Raw genomic sequence first — 27899 nt, 5'->3', positions numbered from 1 at the left:
CCTGCCGCTGGCGCTGCCGCGGCCCTCTGCAACCTACATCCTCGTCGGGACCTGCTGGCGCTGCCGCGACCCGTTGTAACTACCATCTTCGTTGGGACCTGCTGGCGCTGCCACGATCCGTTGTAATCACCGTCTTCGTTAGGACCGGCTGGCGCTGCCGAGATCCGTTGTATCTACCACCTTCATCGGGACCTGCTGGCGCTGCCGCGGCCCGTCCCTCAAGAAACACTGAGCTCGAGGATTGTGAGCTACTCATCATCTCATCGCAACTACCAGTTTGGTAATAAGACTGTCCCGCTACCCCCTTTCCCATCCAAGAGACTAGAATCGAGGGGACCCCTGAGTCCAGACCTCCTTGTACCATTCTACCGTACTTCAAGAGTGCTTATAAAGAACGTTAAATCTTATCTTTGTGTGGTGCCTATCTGTGGGGGGGAAGTTACTTGTCTGTACGATCGCTGGAGACGGCTCTCCCCGGAGACCTCTCCCCTTGTCCTCGGCCGACCCTCCAGGTCCCGTCTAACAGTGATCAATAGTATGGGGTTTTCTCAACATGGTGGCATTGTATCAGGTTAACCTGCAAGATGGCCTCTGCTTAAGACCGCATTATCGGCATAAACATAATCCACAACGTGCACAATTATGAGCATTATAGCCATATATACAGTACAGATATTGTGGTTGAACATGAGGGTTGGGGCTGCGAGGTTTTATATAAAGGAGTTAACGTGCTAAGAGCGAGTAGGGAGTCTATCGATCAAGACGAGGCATGACGGGTGATCCCGATGTTTTCTAGTCCTGAGACGACTGTTTTAAAACAAAAGCGAAGTTGCGGTAAAGTGTCGAACCGTTTCCGGTGTATCTTGTTTTCTTATCTTTTCGTTCCAAATCGATCTAGGAAGAGGGCTTTGAGTAGATTTTAGCATTTCAGGAATGAGGTGGTCGTTCTGATATGGGGGGATGGCGTTCCAGATCTTTGGTGCATTTCCCACAAAAGATTTAGTTGCGGTTTTGTGTTTCCAAGTTTTCAGTGGGATGAGTAGTAGAGTGTTGGTACTCCTGAGGTTTCTGGACTGGCCGGCCCTTTTGAGTTTGGTGGCCAGGTATTCTGATTTGCCGATGTGAAGGGATTATGCGTGAGGCAGGCCGTTCTGAAGCTGGCTCGCAATTCAATTGGGAGCCATTTAAGTTCCTTGAGTGGGGGAGAGATGTGCTTGAATTTCTTAGTTCCTGTGACCATTCTTGCTGCAGCATTGAAGGTTGTTTTCAGGGGCCTAGGTGAGATTTTGCTGTCCCGGTCAGGGCTTCGATTCCATAGTCAATTCTGGAGAGCACCAGTGCTTGGGTGGTCTATTGAAGGTCTTTCGGGGAAGGAAGAGTTTTATTTTGTATAGAAGTTTCAGATTAAGAAAGGCGCTTTTGGTGGATCTTGTGATGTGTTTTTTCATGTCCAGTTTGGGATCTAGGGTGATACCTAGAGATTTTGCTGAGTCCGCTGGAGTGAGGGTGCCATTGAGGGTGTCAATGGCTTTGAGCCATTCATCGATTTGGGGGTTTTCGTCTCTGTTGGAGATGAGGAGTACTTCTGTTTTCTCTTGATTGAGTTTTAGAGGGTTCATTGTGAGCCAGAGTTGAACCTCTTTGAGCATGACATTTAGTCTATGTATGTCATCAATGGAGGTGGTTTCCAGATAAAACTGTGTATCATCCGCATAGAGGTGGAAGGGGATGTTGGAATTACTGAGTAGTGTGTTAAGGGGTTCCATGTAGATGTTGAAAAGTTAGGGGGAGAGTACAAACTCTTGTGGAACACCTCTATTGACGGGGAGGATGTCGTATTCAAGAGAAAGGAAGAGAACCAGTGGAGGACCGTCATTTCAAGGCCAGCTCTTTCTTGGAGGACTTTGAGGAGCAGGGTGTGATCAACTGTATCGAAAGCGGCCAATAAGTTTAGGAGAATGAGAAGGCAGCATTGGTCTGAGTCAAGTGACTTATGTAGATCGTCTATGACATTTAGGATTGCTGTTTCTGTGCTGCAGCCCTTTCTGAATCCCAATTGGTGGGGGTCTAGGAGCTTGATTTTCTCCAGGTGTTGGGTTAACTGTGGAAGTACACATCTTTCCAGGATTTTGGATAAAAGAGGTAGGTTCGATACGGATCTAAAGTTGTTCATATCCTCAGTGTCTAGCCCTGGTTTTTTTAGTAGTGGCGTGACTTGGCCTACTTTGAGGCAGTCTGGTATGATTCCAAAGCTCAGTGAGCTATTAATGATCTTGCACCATACTGGGGCTAAGATGAGTTTTAGGTCTTTAACCAGGCTCAGGGGAAGCTGATCTAGGGAGTGGGATGAGGGTTTAGCGTTGGAGATTAGATTGACTATCTCTGTTTCCTGGATGGGGGTGAAGGAGGACCAGTGTTTAGGAAGATTCAAGGGGGCGCTGTTCTTAGTTGCCGGTGTCTTGATCTCAGTGGGAGAGGAGAGATTTGTGCTGAGGGAGAGATCGATCTTGGCTATTTTCCGTTGAAAAAGATGGCGAAGTTGTCGCATTGTTCTTTGGATGCCACTATTGCGGATGTCGTCGGTTTGGATGTTTGGCTCCTAACGATATTAAAGAGTTCCTTGGGCTGTTTTTTGTGGTGTCTAAAGCGTAGCAGAAGAAAGCTGTCTTTTTGTTCCTAATGTGCTTATTGTAAGTTCTGCGTGCTGCCTTTAGTTGATCACGGTGGAGAGTGGAAGGATTGTTCCTCCAGAATATTTCTAAGGGTCTAAGATGTCTTCTTTCTTCACTGATGTCGGTGGTGAACCATGACCTGGAGGGGTCATCCTGTTTTTTTTTTTGTTTCAGGGGAGCAAGGTGGCCCAGGGTGAGCGTCATGTTGGAGTGGTAGAGAGAGGTAAGTTCGGTGGTTGAGAGGTGATCAGTCGTGCTAGGGAGGAGCGAGCAAAGCCCTTCTTCTAGGTTGGCCTGAGGGACTTTAGCTGTGTTCCTGACCCATTTGGGGGGGCCCTGTTTGGGTGGTTGATATGGAAAAGAATGATGTGGTGATCTGACCAGTCCACGGGAATGATATGGTCAATAGTGATTGTGTTTCTTTCAGAAATGATTGCGTCAAGGATTGCTCCTCTTTGGTGGGTTTCTTCTGAACAATGTTGGGTCCGATTGTTTTCTGGAAGGAGGCTGTTAAGAGTTTGAATGAGCAGGTTTTTTGTTTCATTCCATCTTATGTTGAGGTCGCTAAGAATGATGCTGTTGGAGTTGCTGAGTGCGCAGTGGGTGATCAGGTCAGAGAGGTGTTCCCCGAATTTGTTGGAGTTACCTGGTGGGTGGTACAGGAGATGGCAAAGTAGTGATCTGTTAGTGCATGACTTGATGTTGACTGAGAAGCATTCAAAGGAGCTATAAAGACAAGAATAATTGCTATGCCTCCACCTCTCAGCACTAGTCTATCTTTGTTAATCATTGTAAATCCAGGAGGCACCAGCATGTCCATGTTGGGGTAAGACAGGGTGTTTAGCCAGGTTTCCGTGATGAAAGCTACATCTAGGTCATGGGATAGGATAGCTTCTGCTAATTCTGTTGCATGTTTTGAAGCAGATCTGTAGTTGATGAGCATGCATTTAATGGGGGGTTCTTCTTATTACCTCGACTTGCTGGGTTGGGCTCTAGTAGGGAGGTTAGGTGAGCTGGGGGGTCTAGGGACTCTTGGAGGGGTTGTTCCCTTCCAACTTCCGTAATTACTTAGATTGTGGATTTGGGTGAGGAGTTCAATGGGGGGCATATGCTAAGGCAAGTGGTATTGCTTCCTGTGAGGGAAGTGTGGATTTGGGGGAGGGTTTCGAGGGGCAGTCATATGATGAGGTGAGTATTGTCACTTCCAGAGGGGAAAGAGTGAGTTTTGTTCTTCTTGGTCTGTCTGCTCGGATCTCGTTCCCTGGTTTAATGGTTGAAGGTCAAGTTCTGGGGGTGACAAGGGTCCCATTGGGGGGAAGTTTTACTCCTTTTGGGTTGTGAGGGGATTAGAGGGGCTATGGAGTGTTGAGTGGGCATTCGGATTTTATCTAGAGAGGATGGGGTTTCGTTCTGGCCTCCTACCAAGGTTTCGAGCTGAGATTCTAGAAGGTTGAGGCTATTATCTGTGTAGGTGGGAAGGGTAACATGCTTTGGGGAGGGAGGTGCGGTCCAGTCTTGTTGAATGATGGTGGGGGAGCTGCTTGGATTGTTGTTTCTGAGAGGGCTCAAGGGTAGGGGGGAGCTATCTCTGGTCGAGGGTCAAGCTTCGTTAGGGCTGGGTGCAGGAAGGGGCTGTGGTGAGGTTGTGCTCGGGGGTAGGGCTCCTCTCTGAGAGGATGGTTGGGATTGGCGGGGGCAGGGTTGGACAGTGGGGGGAACCCTAATCGGAGGGGAAGAGTGGTGGTAGGTGCCATTGGAGAGCGGGGGAGGGGATCAGGGAGAGGGCGCGAGAGGGGTCCATTGCCTTGATTGTTGGTGGAGGCTCCTAGTGGGAGGGGTCCGAGCGTGAAGTGTGTTATGCAATGTTGCCTTCTTTAGCGAGAGGAAGAGGGAATCAAAGACCTCCAGGTTATCGTTTTTTGCCTGTATCAGGATAGTGCCATTCTCGAAAATGGTTATGGAGATGTTGCCGGTTAGGGTCTGATGTTTCGGGAGGGAGGTCGTTAGTTTGCGGCTATGGGCTCTGATGGTGGTTTTGGAGACGAGGAGGTGTGAGTTGAGGATGGTGACCCAGTTGTCTGGTCTGTCAGTATGGAAGATGAAGTCCATTTTTAGCTGCCCTCTAGAGGAGCAGTGGTATGTGTCTATGACTAGCGTTTCGGGGTGTGTCTGATTACTCTGTGTTTAAAGTGTTTTTTCGCTTTAATAGAGAGGCTGGGGGGAAAGTTATAGCGAATGAGTTCGGTCCATGGGGTGTCAGGTAGTTAGGGGTTCAGGGGTAGGCAGCCATTTGCGTGGCATCTTAGCTAGGTTAAAAGGTGGTGGTGTTCCTCTAGTGTGGAGGAGGGAGAGTGCCGTGCTGATTGCGAAGGCTTGGAATGCTCTCCCTCTTCATTTGCGTACCGCCCAGTGTCTATCCAAGTTTAAGAAGGATCTCAAGACCCATCTGTTTGTTTGTTAGGTCTAGGCTGTCTCTCTGTGTTATGTTCGGTCACCTCCGCAATGCGCCAGGATACTCCCCAGTAGCAGAGCGCGCTACAAAACAACCTATAACATAACATAACATTGTCGGGATGGAGGGTAGGGAAGTTAGAGAGGAAATCTCTCTAGGGGAGAGGGCTGTTAGCTAGGCATCAGAGGGGTCCTCCAGAATGGCCCTGGCGCCTGTGAGTTTGGTGTGGTGGGGGGTCGAGGATTGAGGATCGAGGGTGGTGGGATTGGGAGTACGGCCGGTGGGTGGCTACACTACCGTGTGGATCCAGTGATTGGGGATCCCTTTCAACCGGCCCTTGTTAGGGCCCTGGTAGACAGTTGATAGACCGGCCTTTAGGGGCTGGCAGCACTAACCTTAGAGTTCTTGAGGCAATGGTCATCAGGGTTATCAGGGGTCTTCTTATTGGTTTATTGCTGGACTTTCTTTATGTTGATGACCCCTCTAGGGAGCTGGTGTTCCTAGCAAGTTGTAACCCATGGCTTCACTCCCCACTTGGGATGCAAAGCGTTGTAGTCTGAGGTCGTCTTGTGATCATAACGTAGGTCCTCTTCGCATACAGCTTTGGGGGGTGTCAGCTTTTGTTAGCCAAGCGCCGCAGGTTAGACCGTGGCTGCCATGGTTTTGTGGCTATTTCGGGGGCTTGTTTCAGACTCAGGTTAAAAAAGTGCCGGCCTTTTTTAAGTCAGGCGTCTGGGACTGCTTCATTGTTGGGTGCCGGAGCGCTATTCCTGGCTCAGACCGTCCTCCTCAATTAGTTGAGGGTCCCGACTAACCTAGTGTACCTGGGTCATGAGGGTCCTGCTATCCGGGGTCATTCCAGGTCTTGAGTAGTGATTCCGAGCCAGGAGCTCAGCCCTGCAGCTCCTTCCTTGCATCCATCTTGCAGGATTTATCTCTAGTTAAAGCACTCTAGTTAAATCAAAAACACATACCTCCTGTCATGGGGCTGTACTTTTTCTGCTAGAGAGTGTGATCTCTGGATCTGTGCCCACCTCAGAGTGGATATAAGCTTGTCACATACAAAGTCTGGATTTCAATGTTTGCACTGTTACGGGTAGCCATTTTGAGGGCAGGCGCCCCCATTGCAGGGCTGTGAGACGGGGCTCCGAGTCTATCAGGAGTTTCTGCACTCATCGCCACTCTAGACCAAAACGGGGGCCATCCCGCCTTTGACAATGCTCCGGTGAGCGCAAATCCTTCTCCGTCACGTATAGATTATTGTTTTCAGGATTGCACCGATACGGGCGGCCAATTTGGGGTCAGGCGGCACCACTGCAGTGATGCGAGACGGGGCTCCGAGTCTGTAGTCTTCTCAATCCGATGTTTCCTGGTCACATCGCCACTCCGGAGCAAAGTTGGGGTCGTCTCGCCGTCGACAATGTTCGGGTGAGCCCAGGTCCGTCTCCGTGGGGGGGGGGGGGGCGCTCTTGAGGCAGCCCGAATTTCTCCCGATGTTCAGCTCGCTCCCAAGCTCGCTCCTCTTCACCCCGGGACCAGGTGTGGTTTTGTTACTATAGTGATGGTTAGCTTGTAGTAGGGCATGTCGGAAGCTGCTGACACTCTTACCTTTACACATTTAAGTTTCTTACCAAGACACCATAGATAAGAGGATGTTCCACATAGTCCATGAGTCACTCCCACCTTGGAGAGTAGGAGATTCGATGCATTTCTTCTTGGTTCTGACCCTTCTCCCTCAGCAAACTCCAATGTGCACACATGGTCCAGGAGCTCCTCTTGTACTTGAGATTAACCTCTGGTTCGCCCACTTGTTTTCAACATCAGGCAGTCGCCCACTGTGCAGCTGTCATCCAAGAAACGATGCCATCCTGATTGCAGAAGTTTTGGGGGTGAACTTCCAGGTCATGTGGACAGCTGTTACGAGCCCCTTGAGAGCCACATGATACAATTAACTGGGTCTACCATAATTTTCAATCACAGAGCAGATTGACCTCATGCTCGCCATTCGCTCTAGTGCTGTTTCTCCTGGGAACCCTGTGAATGTTAGACAGCAAATGCTTGCATTAGGTACAGCTACTGTGCAATACAGATGGTTCTGTATTATTCCACTTTGAAAACAAATTAACATGGCACACAGAGGGGCACAGGAACTACAAAGAGTCATGTCTATTGCTCTTGGGCATGACCACACTCCTCAACTTTTGCTCCATTGACTAGCCAAACTCTGCAGTTTTGGAAACAGAGAGGCTCTTGAGACAAAACCACTACATCAAGTATAACAACAACATCAACAACAATAACAATAATAATGATAAGAGTAAGCCAAAAACTAATCTTCACAGAGCGAGAGGGTGCACAAAGTACCTTAAACTACTGATCCCAACAGCATGGGTTATCTAGGGAAAAAGAGGATGATCAGAGCCGTCGCCATGTGTGTCCTCGCAGAACACATTATCCTTTATCATGTATTATCTACATTTACGCACTACGGGACCACTTGAATGTCTCAGAAAACTTGAGATTTATCCAGCAAAATGATACTATTAGTTATCACTGTATGCATGCTAGTTGTTGAATGAGTGTATAAAGTTATAGAGTATGGACAACAGGGATTTTGATCCTGACAAAAGCTAGGGGCCCCCACACCAGGGATCATCTCAAGACTGAAAAATAGTGCCCTACTATATATAGAGGGAATAAGCACGCCAATGCATCGTGGTAGATTATAGTCATCTCATTGGCCTTCCTTGAATACAAGAAAATGCATTTGGAAGGAGCCTCAGATTGTTATCCTTTCTCTTTGGATCCCATACTTGTTACCTGAACAAAGTATTCCCTATGAACACAGGGAGCAGATTCGTCACTAGTTAGATTTCTGGTGCATGTAGCAGGCCAGTGATGACGCATGACGTCCAAGGAGTAGTTTGAGGCCTTGTCTTACAATCTTTTTTATTATTCCATGGTCTGGTTTCCTTTGAGACAACACGGACGTCTGGCTCCCCAGCACCTGATGAAGGCCCTTGGTAAGACTCTATAGCTCTTGTAGACAAATCTTGGTTGCTCTTTGTGGCTAAATGTGCACAAAGTATGCCTCATGCAATACTTGCAAAAAGATCAAGGTGATTTACCTGTAATCCAAGTAGAAGGCACAGATACCAAGGGGGAACATCTTCAATTTTGTAGATTAGATCCAAGTTATTGTTCCCTGGATTCACTGTTACAGAGGTTTCGTTCAGGGTGTCTTCTCGATTCTGTGAATAGATTTAGGGAGCAAAACGACCAGTTACTTACATTATAAAAGTTTAATCTAGAAGTTCTTTAAGTTATATTTTGCAGAAATAAACAGTTCCAGCTGACTGTAAAATACTTTGTAAACACAGCTGTACAACTCTGTGAAGCCTATGGCAAACATTTGTAATGATTGTTAACCTTCCGCTTGCATTATCTTGAACTATATTGCTCCTACTGTGCACATTTACCTTTGTCTTTTTACATGTTCATTTCCTTCTTATTCACACTATATTTCTGTGTGATATTTTTGATTGGTCTGCATGAATGTTTTGGTATCTAATGTCTCTGAATATCGGACGTTTTAATGTTTGCTGTTAATATCCCACCTCATTTCTTCTCCATACATATGATGAAGTGCATAGGTTTCTTTTATTAATTGTACACAGATAGCGGCGTTTATATTTCAGCATAATCTCGACATCTACATTGAAAAATGTTTCATGGTCTGAGAATGCGTCTATTCTTTTCATATTGTACCTCGGTCTCTGATCCATTGCCTTAAATCACTGGTCTAACTATCTCTATGTCGCGGTCATTGTTCTGTTTAGTGTTTCCAGATGGTTTACATCTATGCTGGGAAAATAGGGTGTTTTGGGAGTCTGCTGTCTGGGGAAGAAGCCTGAAAATGATTCTAAGAGCTACAGCAATAGAGAATTGACTTGAAGTGTACTTCTTTGATAGTTCAGTGAAATACCTTTCTCGTCTCCCAAATGGAGAGTTTTTATACACTTTCACACAGAGAAATCGCACAGTCACTGTGGCATGATGTAACTGTTACCTTGAGCTAACCAATAATCAAACAGGAAGCACATCACATGCTGTAATGACTTTTGCTCTACATCAAAGACCCTTGCCATGTCATTAGAATAGTGTGAAGAGGGGAGCAGAAGTCTTTGATGGCACCAGCAGGATCTCTTCGGGGACGCTTCACTGCATATACCGATTTATAAGCTGTCATAGTGTCACATTGGTACACTTCAGTGTGCCACTGCCTCCTCTGGTTTACAAACATGCCCTGCTTGGCTGCACATACTCCTGACACAGTATTGTGCAACAACAGCATTTTCTACCTATTGCCGGCAGAAGAGATAAACGCTGGGGGGATTTTATTAAAATTATTTATTTTTTAGAGCTTTATGTCTTGTAAACAAGACCCAATAGGTGTCAGAGCTCTTGAACAGGATCAGTTAAAGTACGTAAACATCCTGTTTCATTATAGCAGATGGTTATGCTGAAGCAATCCAGGTAGGTTACAGATATACAAAATAAGTATTAATTTGCAGAGAGAGGATGAAATGGCGCAAGGAATATGGATTGGAGTGGACCTCTGCAAAGTGTGTTCATTAGTCCAAAATGTACAATGTAATCATTAAATTCTTCTTTTCCTAAATATTCTAAATCTGGCTCTGATTGTGGTGCATTGGCGGATTTGTGCATAGTTCCAGCCACGGCCCCTGGAGGGAGTTTTGGTGGGGCGGAGAGGCGGGGCGGGGAAGGAGCAGGGTGGGGGGTGCTAAAAACCAGAGTATGGATAATTGAAGGTAAGTAAACAATTTAATAAATAAAAAAAAAATCGTAGCGCACCCTGCATCACATTTTGCGATGCAGGGTGTGCTACGAAATTCGTTTTATTAATTAAATTGTTTACTTACCTTCAATTATCCATACTCCGGTTTTTAGCACCCCCCACCCTGCTCCTTCCCCGTCCCGCCTCTCCGCCCCACCGAAACTCCCTCCAGGGGCCGTGGCTGCATAGTTCTTAGTTCTGTAACATCAGGGAGTATTGGAGAATAGGGCTTAAGTGCGCTGACAGTGGGTGAGTGTGTGCATGTGTATATGTGTGTCTTGGTTGGGGTAGATAAAGGTTAAGGATGAGGTGCATTCTTTGCGCTGTCTTTGCCAGTCCTTGAACAGCAGAGGTGTTGCAGGCGAGGACTGGGTACAGCGGCAGAACTGTAGAGGTCTCAGTAATGTAATACCTGTGTTGTAGAGATTGCATTTAGTCTTCATTTTATTTTATTTTTAACTTAGCTTCTTCTTAAGATGGTGGTTTGAGCATGCTTTCACAAATATGTAAAAGTACCGTGGACGCATTTATTTTTGAGTAGACATTGTTGTGTTATAGTCTACACTGTTAGTTCCAGGGTCACACATAATATAACAAGGCGTCCTTGTTTTATTTTGTGCTCGTAGGAGACGACTCTTTTCCTCTAGCCTAACTAGAGGCGCTATTCTACTCCTCTGGCACAGTGCAATAAGGATTCGCCACGGAGGCTGCTGTGAGTTGTGACTGAGATGCAGTTCTGCAGGCCTGATCTTCATCCTGAGAAGGAAGATAGCAGAAGCAGAAGTGTGCAGGCCTGCACACTCAGACGGTTAATGCACTGAGGCTGGCTTCCTGAGACGCTATACCAATGTATGGGGTTATATCATTCCAACAGGTCTGGCAGAAGAGTACTCTTGACATGTACTCACTGGTGTAAATGTATTAGTGATAGATAGGAGTAACATTAGGAACATTTAACATGGTTGAATTATTTGTGTTTTCCACCATTCTAATAATGCTAATAACGATGTGTCTCATCTGTCTAAAAATATCAGTTCATGTTTTATTTACAAGGATTAGATTTATTTAAGATTTGAAAATGTCTTATTGCTTCTTTTCTTTTGAACCTTGTGGGCATGCAAAAGTGGAAAATGAAAGGGTTAGATCTGTTTCCACAAATTCCTTGGGATCAGAGTAGTCATTTTGAAGCTTACCAACAACATCTACAACTCTGGAGGTTTAGGAGTTCAGATGTGGTACTGTGAGCTAGCCGAACCAACATTTACTGATGATATGAGTAGATTCAGTCTCTATTGTGAAGTTTTGTTGACCTAAAATACAGTCCTACTAAATTTGTAAGAACTGTAAAACACCTAGTGGTATAATGCCACAATGCTGAGGTACATTTAAAGTTACGTTCTTTTTATCAGGCTGGTCTAGAACACCCTCAGTCTCGTCAGCTTGGCAGCACAGAGGGCAATCCCTTTACTTCTCTGGGAATTTAGTGGTCAGATTACCGCCACCAAATATTTTTTTCTTTTTAAATAAGACCAAGTAGCATGTGTTAAAGCACATATGCCAAAAATCCCTTTAAATAAAAACATAGATCTTACAACATTTTAAAAGTTGCTGAATCTGTCATAGCTCTCTATTTATAATAATAATCAAAAATCGCATATTGAGGTGCATCTGCACATTTAAATGGTCATTTGTGACACTTTAGTGATCAAGGCAATTAAAGCATTATGACAAAACAGTATGCTCTGAAAAAAGGACATTGCCCTCAGAATAATAATGTGCCCCGAAGAGGGTACTTCCACTTTACCATGCCTCCACTGAGCAATTTGTGTGAATATTTCGACATTACCAGATAAAGGAATTTCAGGACTTTAGAGAAAGGGAGAAGAAAATGTGATCTAGCTTCTAGTTTGCAAGACTTTGGTGCCGGAGTCCTGTATTGTAATGCATGCTCCTCTGCTTGTCTCAGATGTGTGTGCACCTGTGTAAATCATGGTACAGAGCTAGAATATCGATGTACAAATAGCGATGTACAGAAATGTCAAGGTAAAAATATTGTGGGATAGAAATATCCATGGAAAAAATATTGTGGTCAAGAATATCGATTGCTAGGTGAGTAATATCGATTGCAAAAATAGCCAAGTGCCAAAAATATAGTTTATTTAAATATTGATTTATCATTAATGTTATGTATTTTAGTATTTTGTATGAGAATTGTTTGTATTTTTAGTATATGTGTTAACATTTTATTAGTTAATATTTAATTTTTTTTAATACAATTTTGCGTTTTTAGTTCCGTAGTGGGTTGTGAGTTTATAGGGGAATAGGGTGAGAAGTAATTTAATTTTATAGATTTTATTTATTATATATAGTAGTTAATACATTTTTTAAAATTGAATTTTGCGTTTTTAGTTTTGTAGTGGGTTGTGGGTTTATAGGGGAATAGGGTGGGAAGTAATTTAATTATATGAAATGTATTCAATAATTTACATGTATTCATAATTGGATAATTGTGATGTTATTGATTTAAATGTGTACAATAATTTATTAATAATTGTTTGAAAATGTGTTGTTAATTAAATTTAATTAATTATTAATTAATTATGGTAATTGTTTAATTAGTCTTTGGTGTGTGTTGGGGTGTTTATAGGTGTAAATGGTGGGAAGGGTGGGAAGTAATTTATTTTTTATTGATGAATTATTTATATGTTAACACCTTGGCTGCTAGAGGTTTTCCTCCGCGGCGCTGCATTCTCTGATTTCCCATTGTTCATGACGAGCTCAGCTCGTCATGAGCACACGACCAGTGTACTGCATGACGAGCTGAGCTCGTTATGAGCAGCGAAGGGGTTAATTAATTTGTATTAATTTATTAGTAATTATTAATTGTAATTGTGTAATTCATTTTAGGTGTGTGTTGTGGATATTATAGTGTTAAACAATGTGTAATTAATGAATGTTTATTATCTTTTTAAATAATAATATATTTAAATTTCAATATTTATGTTAAAAATAGAAATTAAATGTAATAAAAATGTTGATTTTTTTTTTATTGGCGTGGTATCCAGCACTTTTCCTACAGTTGCACTCACTGGAGTGGGAATACTAATTTTTAACCCTCCGCTATCCAACACTTTACCTACTGTTGCAATCACTTCAGTAGGAATAGTAATTTTTACTCCTCTGCCATCCAACACTTTCCCTACTGTTGCACTCACTGCAGTGGGAATAGTAATTTTTACCCCTCCGCTATCCAACACTTTCCCTGATTTTCACTCACTGGAGTGGGAATAGTAATTTTGACCCCTCCGCTATCCAACACTTTCCCTACTGTTGCACTCACTGAAGTGGGAATAGTAATTCTTACCCCTCTGCCATCCAACACTTTCCCTACTGTTGCACTCACTGGAGTTGGAATAGTAATTTTTACCCCTCCGCTATCCAACACTTTCCCTACTGCTGCACTCACTGGAGTGATAATAGTAATTTTTACCCCTCTGCTATCTAACACTTTCCCTACTGTTGCACTCAGTGGAGTGGGAATACTAATTGTTATCCCTCCGCTATCCAACACTTTACCTACTGTTGCAATCACTGAAGTGGGAATAGTAATTTTTACTCCTCTGCCATCCAACACTTTCCCTACTGTTGCACTCACTGTAGTGGGAATAGAAATGTTTACCCCTCCGCTATCCAACACTTTCCCTGCTTTTCACTCATTGGAGTGGGAATAGTAATTTGGACCCCTCCGCTATCCAACACTTTCCCTACTGTTGCACTCACTGAAGTGGGAATAGTAATTCTTACCCCTCCGCCATCCAACACTTTCCCTACTGTTGCACTCACAGGAGTGGGAATAGTAATTTATACCCCTCCGCTATCCAACACTTTCCCTACTGTTGCACTCACTGGAGTGATAATAGTAATTTTTACCCCTCTGCTATCCAACACTTTCCCTACTGTTGCACTCACTGGAGTGGGAATAGTAAATGTTATCCCTCCGCTATCCAACACTTTCCCTGCTTTTCACTCACTGGAGTGGAAATAGTAATTTTTACCCCTCCGCTATCCAACACTTTCCCTACTGTTGCACTCACTGGAGTGAGAATAGTCATTTTTACCCCTCCACTATTCCAAGACTTTCCCTACTGTTGCACTCACTGGAGTGGTAATAGTAATTTTTACCCCTCCGCTATCCAACACTTTCCCTGCTTTTGCAGTCACTGGAGTGGGGATAGTACTTTTTACCCCTCTGCTTTCCAGCACCTTTCCTGCTGTTGCACTCACAGGAGTGGGAATAGTAATTTTTAGCCCTCCGCTATCCAACACTTCCCTACTGTTGCACTCACTGGAGTCGTAATAGTAAGTTTGACCTCTCCGCTATCCAACACGTTCCCTGCTTTTGCACTCACTGGAGTGGGAAAAGTAATTTTTACCCCGTTGCTATCCAACACTTTCCCTGCTGTTGCACTCACTGGAGTGGGAATAGCAATTTTTACCCCTCCACTATCCAACACTTTCCCTCCTTTTTCACTCACTGGAGTGGGAATAGTAATTTTTACTCCTCCGCTATCCAGCACTTTCCCTGCTGTTGCACTCACTGGAGTGTGAATAGTAATTTTTACACCTCCGCTATCCAACATTTTCCCTGCTATTGTAATTATTGTGTTGTGAAATGTATGTTTTATTTTATTTTCATTGGTTTAATTTGTTAATTAATTATAGTATATTATATTTTATTTTAAATTATTGATATGTGTATAGATTTTATTGTTATATAATTTAAAACATTTATAAATTAAATAAAGATAATAGTTAATAAAATGTATCTAAGTAAATATATGTATATGTACACATTTTTGTCTGTTAATATTTTTTCAAATTAAGTTTACTTGTTATATTTAGTTAAAATATATATTAAATGTAATTTATTTTGTTAAAAATATTTGTATTATTTAATATATTTTGTTTAAGTTATATATATTTTTTTAAGTCAATATTTGTAACATTTATATTTTTTACTTTGATATTTTGGATTCAATATGATTGTGCTTACCTGTTTAAGTATGGGGAGTTGATGTTTTTATCATCAATATTTTTCTAAACTATATTTTTTACATCGATATTTAAACATGGAACCGTAAATCATGCTGTCTCACTTATCCTCAGTTAAATTATACTATTGGAAGTGCCTAGGCGTTCAGTTTATATTATTGTTAGTGACTATGGGGTCTGTTTATGTTATGAGAAGTCCCTATAGGGCTTCTTTCTGTTATTGGAAGTACCTATGTGTCCGCTTTTAGTTACTCGAAAAGCCTAGGGACCCGAGTTATGCTTGTGGAAGAGCCTTTGGGTCTGCTTTATGTTATTTAAAGTGTCCATGAGCATTTTTTATGCTATTGGAAGTGCCTGTGAGTCCGCTTTATGTATTAGAAGTACCTAGGAGTCTGCTTTATGTTAATGGCAGTGCCTAGGGGTCAGCTTTATACTATTGGAAGTGCCTAGGGTCCGGTTATGTTATTGGAGGTGCCTAGGGGTCTGCTTTATGCTATTGGAAGAGCCTATGGGTCTGAATTATGTTATTAAACGTTCCCATGAGCATGTTTTATGGTATTTGAAGCGCTGTAGGGGTCTGCTTTATGTTATTGGAAGTATACCTATGTGTCCTCTTTATGTTATTGAAAGTGCCTAGGGATCAGCTTTATGCTATTGGAAGTGCCTCCGGGTATGCATTATGTTATCGGAAGTGCGTATGGGTCAGTTTTATGCTATTGGAAGCGCCTATGAGTATGCTTTATGTTATAGGAAGTACGCAGGGGTCCTACAATTCGCAGCGTGTACCTTACTAGAACATTCATTACCATTACCAGTCTTTGAGCCAAGCACAGGGTAGTCCCCCAGAATATTGAGTACAAAACATAATGAGGACAATATCTCGAGGCCTAAATACTGACAACCAATCTGCAAGAGGAAATTCCTCTAACCACTCGAGTAAATAGTTTGCACATGTTTCGCTGCATTCATGACATCATTTGAGAAGTCTACGTTTTTTATTTCAGTTGCTTTCATGATATGCGAGAGGAGCAGGAAGACTCAGAGAATTCGAGTTGAATTGATAAAAGTAAAAAATAAAAAAGGATGCACCTTTTTATTCTAACTGATTAAGAATTATTTAGAGTTTACCTTTCCATGAACAGAGTTTAGTATTTGGAGAGAAGTGTTTCTTTTTTACGGTAGTGCCATGTGACACTGCGAATCAAGGGAGATTAGAGAAATGGGTGAACATTCAGAGTCCAAAGGCTCGAGGCTGCATTCCCTATTGATTTGTCTAAGAATGATTGGTGAATGAGAGGCTCCCGGAGGCCGTGCTGGCCGATGTAGCCCTCTGTGGCGACCTTCGTATCCATGACTACACAATCAGGGATGATTTTGAGATGGGAATTGTGCCTGATATAAGTGATTATTTGTTATTTGTACTAAAAGGGAAATACGGTACTTTATGTTTGTGAGAAAAGTATGTGTGTGGGCATTTCACAGTATTGGAATGACTAAGTGTGTGCGTGTGTGTGTGTGTGCAAGAGAGAGCAGTGAATGTGTGAATGTGTGACTGTGTGTGTGTAAGTAGTAGTAGACATGTATAAGCATGTGTGACAGTAGGTAAGCAGATGTTTCACGGTGAATAGAGGTATACTTGAGTGTGCAATATGAAATCAATCTGAGCAAAAGTAGGCGGTACAGCTTGGGAGAGTTTAAGAGATCATATCTCGCTCTATGGAAACTGGCAATACTGTTTAAATGGTATGTATTTATTGGCAACATTTAGCAAGCAATGTGATGACCTACTTATCACTAGAAATGTGTTTTAAAATATTATAATGCAGTGACCTAGTGTATCTTAAAATGCTTAAAACCACTTTCGGAACTCATCTCTCCCTATCTCCATGAATAATATCTGATGGTTTTGAGGGGATTTTCGGAAGTGGACATGAGGGGGATACATGCTATTTGAGAACTTTAACCAGAATTCCTCAACATAAAAGTTAGAGAAGCCCATTGTGCAATGTCACACCACTATTGCCAATGGACAAGAGAGAGTAGGCTGCAAAAAAAGAGGGAGTATTGTGGAAACACCTACTTTATCTCCAAAAGATGCCCCCCCCCCCCCTTGGCAGTGTAAGAATATGTAATGGGCTAAGCTACTTTCTACTGTCTAGTCTCTTTCTCAAAATATACATTTTTATTTACTTTCTCCTACTAATGATAAAGCAAAACTCGGTTGAAACGTTCAATAGTTTTGCATTGATCCTGTGACTGCAATGATATCCCTATTTTAGGAGACAACTGACCTCAGTGTGACATGTAGGTGTTTGTAAAAGGCCTTTAGGACTGGAGGCAGAAAGAGTTAAAATAATGTCACTTCTGTAGAAATCTGTGTGAAGATTATAGACTCTAATCTTCATTAAAGAGTAGGGAGAAGAATGCCATTGCACCCTACTGCGACAGTCCATGTATAACCTGTGCATCACATGTTTCGGTAGTGCTGAAAATCATCTAGCACCTAGAGGCAGTTCACATCAGACTGCACCACTAGATCTCTAAAGGCTTTACTCACTCTTTCATGTTGTCCAGGTTGTGTTCAGGATAGTAACCTGGGCAGTATTTTTCAGCAAATGTATCAGGCCCTCAACGTTAAGCTTTGTTTGTTATCGTAACAGCAGGCAGGCTGATACATTATCAGTGTGCTGCTATTCTGAGAAGTCATAGAGAGTTTTCTGTATGTATGACTTAGACTAACATCCTAGTGAGGTAAATCAGTGAGCCTGAGCAATTTATATCCACAATTGTGGTAGCTAAAGGAACTGATGCATAGGGAGTGCAAGTCATTTATTAAAGATCACACATTTTGTTAAAGTGTGGATGCCAGATGCAGTTGGCCTTGGTTGATAAGCAAACGTCACTAGTGCATGGCAACAGAATTCAACCCATAAGGAAGTTCTACCAGATTATTCCAAGCTAGATGAGGGGAGAAAGAATGAGGTAATGATTGATCCTGGTCTGTGAGCGAAGTTGTCTGTGGTCATTAAAGAATGAAGTTATGTTTCAATTGTATAACTGCACACCTGTGTTTACGCACACCTTTGTACTATGTTGCTTCACAATGTGTCCTAAGAAGGCCCATGAACCTCACTTGGACCTTCATAATTTTCTGTAATTAAATAAGTCATTGTGTCTATTTTCTGTGGTGCTTACACACATATTGTTTGGCATTTTCATAGCCCAATAAAAATGAACACTGATGTTTGCCAAATGAGTGGTAACTATTGTACTCACCCCAGAAGGATGAAAAAAGTGATCTTAATTGGTGGGGTTCTCGGTTAAATATGGTGAAACAAACCTGTTGGGATTATTGCATACATTGTGGGCATTAGACAACCTCCTTCTACTACTCGGTTGCTTGGGTCAGCTGCCTTCAGCCAGTGGCTAGGTATATTGTCAATCACATCTTATATCATCCCAGAGAAGTATTTTAGCCTCACTGACATGCCTTGGCCGTTTGGGTGCATCATTTCGCTTCTTTGGAAGTGCTTCTAGAGGATTGCATGATTTGACTTTTGTCTCCCCGCCAAGTGCAGAACTACCATTAGTGCAACAAATGCATTGGCACAGGGGTCAAGAAGTGTTTTGCACCCAAATTATTGTTGTCTTTTACTGATCAATCAGGCGGTGGTGGAAGGCATTTTTCCTGCAATCATGGGGGCCTACAACAATCATGTTTTATTACTGCACCCTGTAATGATGTCTTGAACATATGTCCAGTTTTGACTCTGCAGCAATGTCTGCCACCCGTAGCGTCCCAAGTGGTGATCCTGGCCGGGGTGAGGTACCAATAGTGGGCGATCTTTAGGAGCATTTCTTTACTAGTGATGTTAAGAGCGGAGGTTTGTGCACAATGTAAAATATCACTCCACTGAGATAGGGCACCCACATTCTCCCTCCCATCTAGCTCGCCCAGGTTACTTTGGGAGGCTCAGAGGAGTAATCAGGCATAGAGGTCAGACAATAGTTTCTTATCTGTGGACTGAGTGGGAATCCATTTCTCAAAAGCTGTAAGTACCCTACTGGCATTTGTCGAATCCAAGGTTGAGTCATCCAATGTGCTACTGCCAGGTACTGCCATTGCGCCATGTCAGGAAGGCCATAGTGTGTCTGCAATGTAGGGAAGTCCACAAGCCCATCAGCATCAAACATGTCTCCACTCGTTTGCAATTAGCCCATGATGGCTGATGGGAAGTGCGGGTTACCTATCAGTGGTGTCTGTGGGGAGATTCGTGTAGAAAGATCATGTCACAAGTGTTCCTTGTCCCAAACCCCGACTGTGGACCTCACCACCAGGAAAACATAAACACTGGCTGGCCTGTAGGGTTTTAGTGGCCAGGGTACCTAACAGATATGGATGGCCACGATCACCTGGTCTATGAAGCACCAATATTTCTCCATAAGGGCACAAGACCATTCCACCATGTAGTGTAGTTGTGCAGCATGGTAGTAGCAGTGTAGATTCGGGATTCCCAGTCCACCTTCTTACATTGAGAGGAAAGCACGGGCTCTAGTCATTCGCGCTCGCTTACTCTCCCAGATAAAGTCACAGATAAGTGATTGTAATTTTTCCAATAACCGTAGGGGGTGGAGGGGACGAGTTTGCATGACGTATAGGAGTTTAGGGAGTAGCGTAATTTTAACAGCCGCTATGCACCCAAGCCAGGAGAGGCCATAAGATTACCATTTGGTGAGGTCTGCCCACATGGTCGCTAGCAGGCTCCCATAATTGTGTGAAGCGGCTGTAAGAGTAGGATAAACGTGTATCCCCAGGTATAAGATCCCACCCACTGGAAGGGGAATTGAGTCTGAAGCCGGGCACTCACTGGGTTGGTGAGGGTCAAAAGGACATAATCTGAGTACAGCATAATAATATGTTCCCTCTCACCCATCGGGGTGCCTGCTATATGAGGGTTGGTCCTTATTCACTCCACGTAGGGCTCTGTGTAAAGTGCGAAAAGCAGGAGGAACAGGGGCATCCCTGCCTAGTTCCCCACTTGATAGGAAATGGAGGAGACATCCCCCCATTTATAGTTATTCTAACCTGGGGGCCTGCATAACATGAATGGACCCAACTGCGGAACCGTGGGCACAAGCCCATACACTCAAGAACCAGATGAAAATAAGGCTAATGCACATGATCAAATGCTTTTTCAGCGTTGATCAACAGCAAACTGGCTGGTGTGCGCAAGCTTTGTACCTTGTCCAGGAGGTGGCATAGTCGTTTCGTGTTGTTGCTACATCCTCGCTCCAGAATAAATCCGGACTGGTCGGGATCAACCAACCCCTGAATGTAAGGGGCCAGCCTATTGACCAGAGCGCTCGAAGAAATCTTCACATCCACATTTATAGTTCAAATCTTTTATTACATTTTTCAATTCAGCAAACAGTGCCAACTGTAGACATTGCACTTTTCTGGACTACACAAAGTCCTGCGTGGTGTAACAAGCAAGCAGGTGTCACATAGGCAAACGAAACCCCCTTCCCTCCCCACTTCCTCCCTCCATTCACCATTGCATTAGCCCTTGGGACTCAGGTTTCACTGTGCTGTAGATTAGTTCTGTTAGGTGCCAGTGATGTAACAGACTCAGGCAAGCGTAGCAGGCGGTATCTTTGGCATGCAAGCTCTCGCAATTCTTGCGAGAGCAGAGACAAGAATGGCTGCCATACATCCCTGAAGTTTGAACCTTGCCCGGTTATCGTGAGAGTTATCTTTTTCATTCCTAGAGTGCGCCATATCCGGAGAAGCCAGCCTGCATGCATGGGTTTCTGTGGAATTCCCCAGTGTATGAGTATGTTCTGCAGGGCCCAGGATTGCTGCAGCTGCTGGCATTCCCATAAGACATTTACTAGTGTTGCCCGTCCACCGCAGCCCCGCCAGCAGCCCACGCTCTTTTGGGATTTGCGTTGTGTATCCGCTCTGGGGTATAGTATCAGTAAGTGACTACCTTTGTAAGTGTTTCAGTCAAAGCCATATTGCTGTTTGTGTGCCTGGCTCTATAGTATATTCCTTCCCATTCTTTGTCGCTCAGAACCCTCCCAATGTCCACCCACCTGTCTCATAATGCGTTGTGCATGTGCTTGTTTTGCGTGTTCAGCAAAGAGTATAATTCAGAAACTAGCCCTTTGGATGAAGACTTAGACAGGAGCCATTTCTCATATTGAGTGAGGTGTCGCTGGCAGGGGACCTATTTTGTGACTGTAGTGTCCAGTGACAGAGCTGCAGGTATCGCAGTCGCTCCGTCTCAGGAATGTCAAAGTCAGTTTTAATCTGATGGAAGGAGAGCACCCCCTCTTCATCAAAAAGGTGACCCATAGCACAGCACTCCTAGCGCTGCCGCTTTGCGAACTGGGCCTTGCCCATCCCCAGGTTCAAACTCCGGGTTGTCGAATAGAGGAGTCATGGGGAGGGGAACGTTGTCAAGTTGTGTCTTTTGCAGGTCTGGTCCCACCCATCAGTGTCATCTGCGTGATGGGGACAAATACAAATTACGTGGTCTATGTAGTTTCTTGTGAAAGGGGACTTTCGATAGTGATGATCTGGCTACTGCCCTGTCCTGGAATAACCAGTGCTTCTCTGATTTGGTACAGTTCCACTCCACTAGATATCTCAATTACGCAGCTTGGTAATACAATTGGAGATTGGGTATTCTCAGCCCTCCCTCACTGGGTGGAAGAAAGCTAATGGCTTTCTTCATCCATAGTCTCCGTCCGTGCCAGAATCTCCACTTTCAAGCTATGGATCATTCCCGCAGGTGGCTGCAAGGGGAAGGTCTGGAATAAATATAGAATCTTGGGGAGAACTATCATTTTAATAGCGGCTACACTGCCCAACCACAAAATCTGATGATGATTCCACCTTTGGATGTCGGTGTGAATTCGCCTATGAAGGTTGTGGTAATTAATGGTGGAAGTCACTTGTGTGGTTGATGCTAATTGGACACCCAGATAGGGGATGGTGCTGTGGGACAACTGAATGGGGTGCTGATTCTTAAATCATTCCACCAATTGCGGCTGAAGGGGGAGGCTAAGTGCTACCATTTCCCCACATTCACCTTGAATCCCGAGGCCTTACTGAAGGCTTCCAACTTCTCGAGGAAGGCATCTAGGGGTGTGTTGGGTTTGTCAAACGTCACTAGGACATCATCTGCGTAAAGACTAATGGTGTGTTTGTCCTTCCTGAATGGTACTCAAGAGATGTGAGGGTGTGATCGGACTCTGTGTGCGAGTGGCTCCATACATAACGCAAAGAGCAAGGGTGAAAGGGGACACCCCTGCCTCGTACCCCTACTTATCTAAGTGGTGCCGACGTGTGACCGTTAATGCTGACTGTTGCCGTGGGGAGGTGGTAGCAGTTCAATATCTGAGCCTTCATCATTTACCCGAAGCCAAAATGAGTCAATTCCTGTACAAGATAGGGCCAGTGAACCCTGTCAAAGGCTTTTTTGACATCTATAGCCAATAGCATATAGTTGCCCGGTGTTCTGGATGCTTTCTCTATGATGTGAAGCACCTGTTTGGTATTGTCGCTTGTCTGTCTCTGGGGGATGAAGCCCGCCTGATCAGGATCGATCAGGGCGGGAATGTGCACGCTCAATCTGTGGGCCAGTATTCCTGTGAATAATTTCAAATCCATGTTGAGGAGCGAAATAGGGTAATACGAACTACAAGTGTTTTGTCTTTCCCTGGTTTGGGAATGACTATATTTTTCAGCCTCTAGCATTGAAGCCAGGATCGCACCAGGCTCCATAAATGAGTTGAAGAGTCGTGTCAAAAGCGGTCCCACCATCGGGCACACTGTTTTGTAGAAGGATGATGTAAAGCCGCCTGGCCCGGGGGACTTTGCGAGTTTTAAACTGGAGAATGCTGAGATAACTTCCTCAACGCGGATTTCTCTGCCCAGTTGTTCGGCCTGTTCCGGGGTCAGTGCGGTCGTCTGTGCGTCTTGCAGATATCTATCGCTCTCTGCACCATCAAGCGTTTGGCTCGAGTAAAGGTGCGCATAGAATACTTGAAAGGCCTTGACTATTTCAGTGTCTTCCGTCAGTAAGTCTCCTCTCTGGTCCTGTATCGTTTGAGTGCCTTGCTGCTGCCGGATCTCACGCAGTTTGTGTGCTAAGCAGTGGCCACATTTGCCCCCCCCTGCATAAAAGGCATGGCGCAGGTAAAGGGCTGCATACTCCGCCCGGTCTAGGTTTATCGCTGCTAGTTGTGAGCGCAGTGCCGAGTTGATGCCAGATTCTGGGTAGCCCCTGTCCTCTGGTGTATGTGCTCTAGTTCTCATATTTGCTGGGTGAGGCCCTCCCTTTTCTCCTTCTGGAGTTTACTATCCGCTGCAGATATCGCAATTAATTCACCCCATATAATGGTTTTGAGTGCCTCCCACAGTGTTGCCATGCGTATCTCTTTATAAAACAACAACGGTCCCATGCATTACAGGAATATGCGAAGCAAATGAATATAGACAAGATCAATTCTATATTTGGAGCGACATGTCTAGCCGGACAGAGGTCTTCAATTATTTACTCAATTGAAAATTTACACAGAAGAATGACCTTCAACAAATCACCAATGTGGGGCACAAGCCTGTACCCAAACACAATCCGATCAGAACAGAAGGTAGGAGGACAGAAGACAGAACAGGGCTTTTTAAGGCAAAAGCAGCGGTTTCTGTAAAAATGCAAGTGTACAGAAAAGTCAGGCAAGCACCATTACATATACATTACATATAAATAAAGTTTTTGTATAAGGTGCACAACAGGCCGACTTCCTTTCGGTCCCACTAATTAATCATGGGGACCATCATCAGGACATTTAATCAGACCCCCCAGGATATAGCGGCATGAATTAGCAAATTTAGCGGCACAAAAATGGAAATTTAGCGGCACAAATATGGAAATTTAGCGGCAATTTTGCGGCATTTTATGTGGCCATTTTCCCCACAACAAACACAAATATCGTACTTGTTTTTAGTTATTTAACAACATGAAGCACACGCGCACACACACACACCCCCACACACATATTCTACCATCTCTCTCCTTTCTACCCGCTCTCATGCCCTCTTCTCTCTTCCCCTTCTGTTTCCTCACTCCCTTATCTTCGACCGCTCTCTTCCTCTCTTTCTCCCTGTCCTCTCTCTCCATTCTCTCTCCCACATTTCTGTCTGTCTCCCTCTTTCGCTTTTCTCTATCTCTTTCTTATCACCCCTTTCTCCCCTCCCTCCACACTCTTCCCCTCTCTCGCCCGTCTCTCTTTCCTTCATGTCCCCTTCCTATCACCCACACCTTCTCTTTGCTTCTTCGCTCTCCCCATTTTCCAACTCCTCTCTCCTCCTTATCCTCTTTCCTTCCCCTGCCTTACCTTCACCTCGGTTGTGCTTATCTCCTGCTTCTCTCTCGCTGCTCTTCCACCTCTCTTTTCCAATTATCTCTCTCGCTTTCTCTCCCACTCCTTTTTTCTCTCTCTCCTTACCCTGTCCCTCACCGACCTCTCTCCTTCTCACTCACTGATCTTTCTCACTGCCCTTTCTTTCCCTCTCTCTCCCTCATTCACCTCTATCCCTCCCTCTCTTTCTCACATCACTCTCTCGCTCTCTGATTCTCTTTCCTCTCTCTTCCCTTCTTTCTCCTCACCCCGTCCTCCATATGTCGCACCCCATCTCCTTCTGTTTCTTTTTCCTTTCTCTCTCCCTCTCTCTGATTCCGTTTCCTCTTTCTCTACCTCCACTCTTTTTCCTCTCTACCCCCTAGCTCTGTATCTCTTACCCTCTCTCTCTCTTTCTCCTCAATTCCCCTTGTTCCCCTCACCCATCCTCTCCCTCCCTTCTCTCATTCTCACCCCCTCTCCCGCTCTCTCTGTTTCCCTTTCCTCTCTCCCTCCACTCTTTCCCCTCACTTCGCCCTCTCCCATTTTGTATCTCATACCCTCTCTTTATCCTCACTTCCTTCTCTTCCCCTCTCCCCTCCCCACCCTGCTCTGTAACTCACCCCCTCTTCTTGTTTCTCTTTCCTGTGTCTGTCCCTCCATTCTCTCTCCTCACCTCTCCCTGTTTTGTATCTCGTAACCCCCCCCCCCTTTCCATATGACAACTACTGCCTATCCCTCCCCCGGGTGCTACAAACTGCCCAATGCTTAATGTTTCCAGCCTCGTTTGCCACCCCTTACAAATGAGCTCCCAATATCACTCCTCCGATTGCCTCGCTTCTGAAATGGAAACAAAAAACAAAAGCAGCTGTTCTGCCGTTCGAAGCCATCCTGTGTTTATTTAGGCGCTTCCATTACAACCTGGACGTGGACGCGCTGCTCGGAGCCGGAAGCTCGCCTGTTGGGCCAATAAAGGCTTTGTCTGCTCCCAGCAGGCGAGAGGAGCAGCCGCATTCATGATTACCCGCAGCATTATTAAGAATCCTCCATCAGGCCCCCTAATATCCGGCTGCAGAAGAGGGTGCAGTTAAAACCCTTGCTCACATTTAAATCCCTACCGTACCTGCCTGAGAGAGCCTGCCGTGGTGCACCACGCGATCATGTGATGCATTTTTGCGACCTAGTCAGACCCCCCTCGACCTCCTCGCTCCTTCTCGCCGCGAAATCCAAGGCGGAAACGGCGCAAACGGCAAAAACGGCAAATTTCGCGGGCTTTTTGGCAAATATCGCGGCATTTCCCGAGATCGGCCGATTTCGCGATTTTTTTGCAAATCGCGAAATCGCGATAAGCTGGAGGGTCTGTTTAATAAATGCCTTAAAGTTGTAAGCCTCTAATGCCGGGGTATGGTAATCCCGATCTAACCGAGCAGCAAGCTGGGCGGAAGGGTGCCAGATAAGGCGGAGCAACCCAGGATCGGGTGCTAAACAAGATATCTGCGTTAGGATAGATTGATTTCCGCGGTGCCAGGAATACCGGGTTAGTCGGTGCTGGGATCTGCTTCCTGGTTTCCTCAATGCGTATCTCTGGTATGTCGTTATGTAAGAGGTTGTCCCCTATTGCTCGCTGGATTTGTGCCAACGTGGTCACCACTGCTGAGTGATCCGAGAGTGTTGCCGTGAGTATCTCTGTGTCTACTGCAAGTGTATGTATGCCTCTAGTGCCGATCAGATGATCTAGCCTGGCGTACGTTTTGTGTGTGTTAGAGTAAAAGGAGTATTCCCTGAAATGGGGATGGGATACCCCCCAGTGGTCCACTAGGCCGAATTCCCTCATCCGAGCACTAGACTGTCCATGTCGCTGAGCCTACCTGTCCATGTTATTGTCAAATACTAAGTTGAGACCCACCCCACAATAATATTTTGAGTTTTTCCGTTTACATTGCTTCCGACAGCACCATGTGGAGGAATTTCTCTTGTCCCTCATTAGGAGCGTAAATCGTTCCTGTAACCAGTACCTGACCCCCAGAGTGATTCAGTATGTGAGGAGCCGCCCTTTAATTTCGGCCTCTTTCTATAACAATTTGCCTCTAAAAGCTCGGGACACCAGGATGGCCACCCCTGAAGTTTTGGTAGGGCATGAGGAGGACAATTGGATGGGAAATGTGCGTGCTTTGAGCCTATGGTTGTCTCTGGCTAGCAGGTGAGTTTCCTGTAGGAGACACATGTCGAGCTTCGTGTTTTCCAGATATGATATTATCGCTGTGCAATTAGCTGGGTTATTGAGACCCCTCACATTGAGGGTGAGTATTCTAAAACTGTTAGGTTGCATTGATGTTAACTGGCATTATGTGCGTTGTGAAATTCCCCCTTTTTAAGCGCACCGACTGCCTTTCACTCTTTCGCCAGATAGACCCATTTGTCCCTGTGGCGTGCCTTGTAGTGTGATTGCATCGTAAATAGAGGACCCTCAAAAAGCCCATGAAAAAATAAACTGGAGTAACAAATAATGTGTTCAACGTCAGTCCCTCAGCCATTCGTGGCTGCCAGGAAGTATACTTGGGGTCCATATTGTGGCCAATCTCCCAACGTCCACCGGCCACCTGCCCGCAGACTCTCTACAAGGCATCTGCCCTCTTAGTGCGCTTTTGCCAGTGTAGAGGGAATAGACTCCAGTGCCACCTGTTACCCTTTAACTATCTCCGCCTGGTCTGGTTTACTCGGGATTCATCTCTAGCCTTGACGCCACCATCGTGATTGATGCTCCCCTTGGGCAGGGGACGCAGTCCCTCTGCTCCTGTTCTCCAAGGGTAGCTCCAGACCCAACACCCGGTAGACTTCTGAGAGGGAACACAATTGCTGGAGCTTGCCCTGAAATCGGAAAATGAGTCTAAAGGGATGGCCCCAGGAATATGCGTTATCCTGGTCACGGAGGTGTGCCGTGACCGGGCGAAATTCTTTTTGTTTTTGTAGCATAAGCGAGGCAAGGTCTGGGAATAAGGTAGCAGTTTGATCTTTGAATGTAAGTGGGTGCATTCCTCGTGCTTTGCAAAGTATCTCCTCTTTAGTTTGAAAATCGTGTACACAGACTAAAATGTCCACTGGAGGAGCCTTGTTGGAACGGGCTGGGCCCACTCTTGTGACCTGTCTAATTTGAGCTCTGTGTCCTGAGGATTACCAAGCACATGGTTGAATAGGTCACACACATAGCCAAAGATGTCCCCTCCCTCTGCTTTTGACGCCAATCTTCGAATCGCACATTGTTTCTGCAGGACCGGTTCTCGAGGTCTTCCAGATGGGATTGTAAGTCTATGTGCTGCTCCTGGAGTCGAACTGGAGACAATCCCCTTTATCTTCCAGTGCTGGGACCCTTTCACTGAGAGCATCCACATCCTTTCTGGTCTCTTTGATTTCTTGTGTGAGGTCTTTCCTGACCATCTGTGGGTGCCCCGCAGTGTTG

The 27899-nt window shown here is 44.9% G+C and overlaps 1 protein-coding gene across 1 annotated transcript in view; it reads right to left on the bottom strand.

Annotated features, from left to right (window-relative positions):
• The window catches only part of SLC23A1 (solute carrier family 23 member 1), a 479920-nt gene that overhangs the window by 259418 nt on the left and 192603 nt on the right, over positions 1 to 27899 (bottom strand). Inside the window, exon 3 of the mRNA XM_086931444.1 lies at positions 8253 to 8375. Within this exon, the coding sequence (XP_086787570.1) occupies positions 8253 to 8375 (123 nt within the window). The remainder of the gene's footprint in view (positions 1 to 8252; positions 8376 to 27899) is intronic.

Source organism: Lissotriton vulgaris, chromosome 7 (genome assembly GCF_964263255.1).
Source record: "Lissotriton vulgaris chromosome 7, aLisVul1.2, whole genome shotgun sequence".
Classification (NCBI taxonomy): Eukaryota; Metazoa; Chordata; class Amphibia; order Caudata; family Salamandridae; genus Lissotriton; species Lissotriton vulgaris.
Note: the sequence above shows the minus strand (reverse complement) of the source record. Positions and strands in the feature narration are given on the sequence as shown.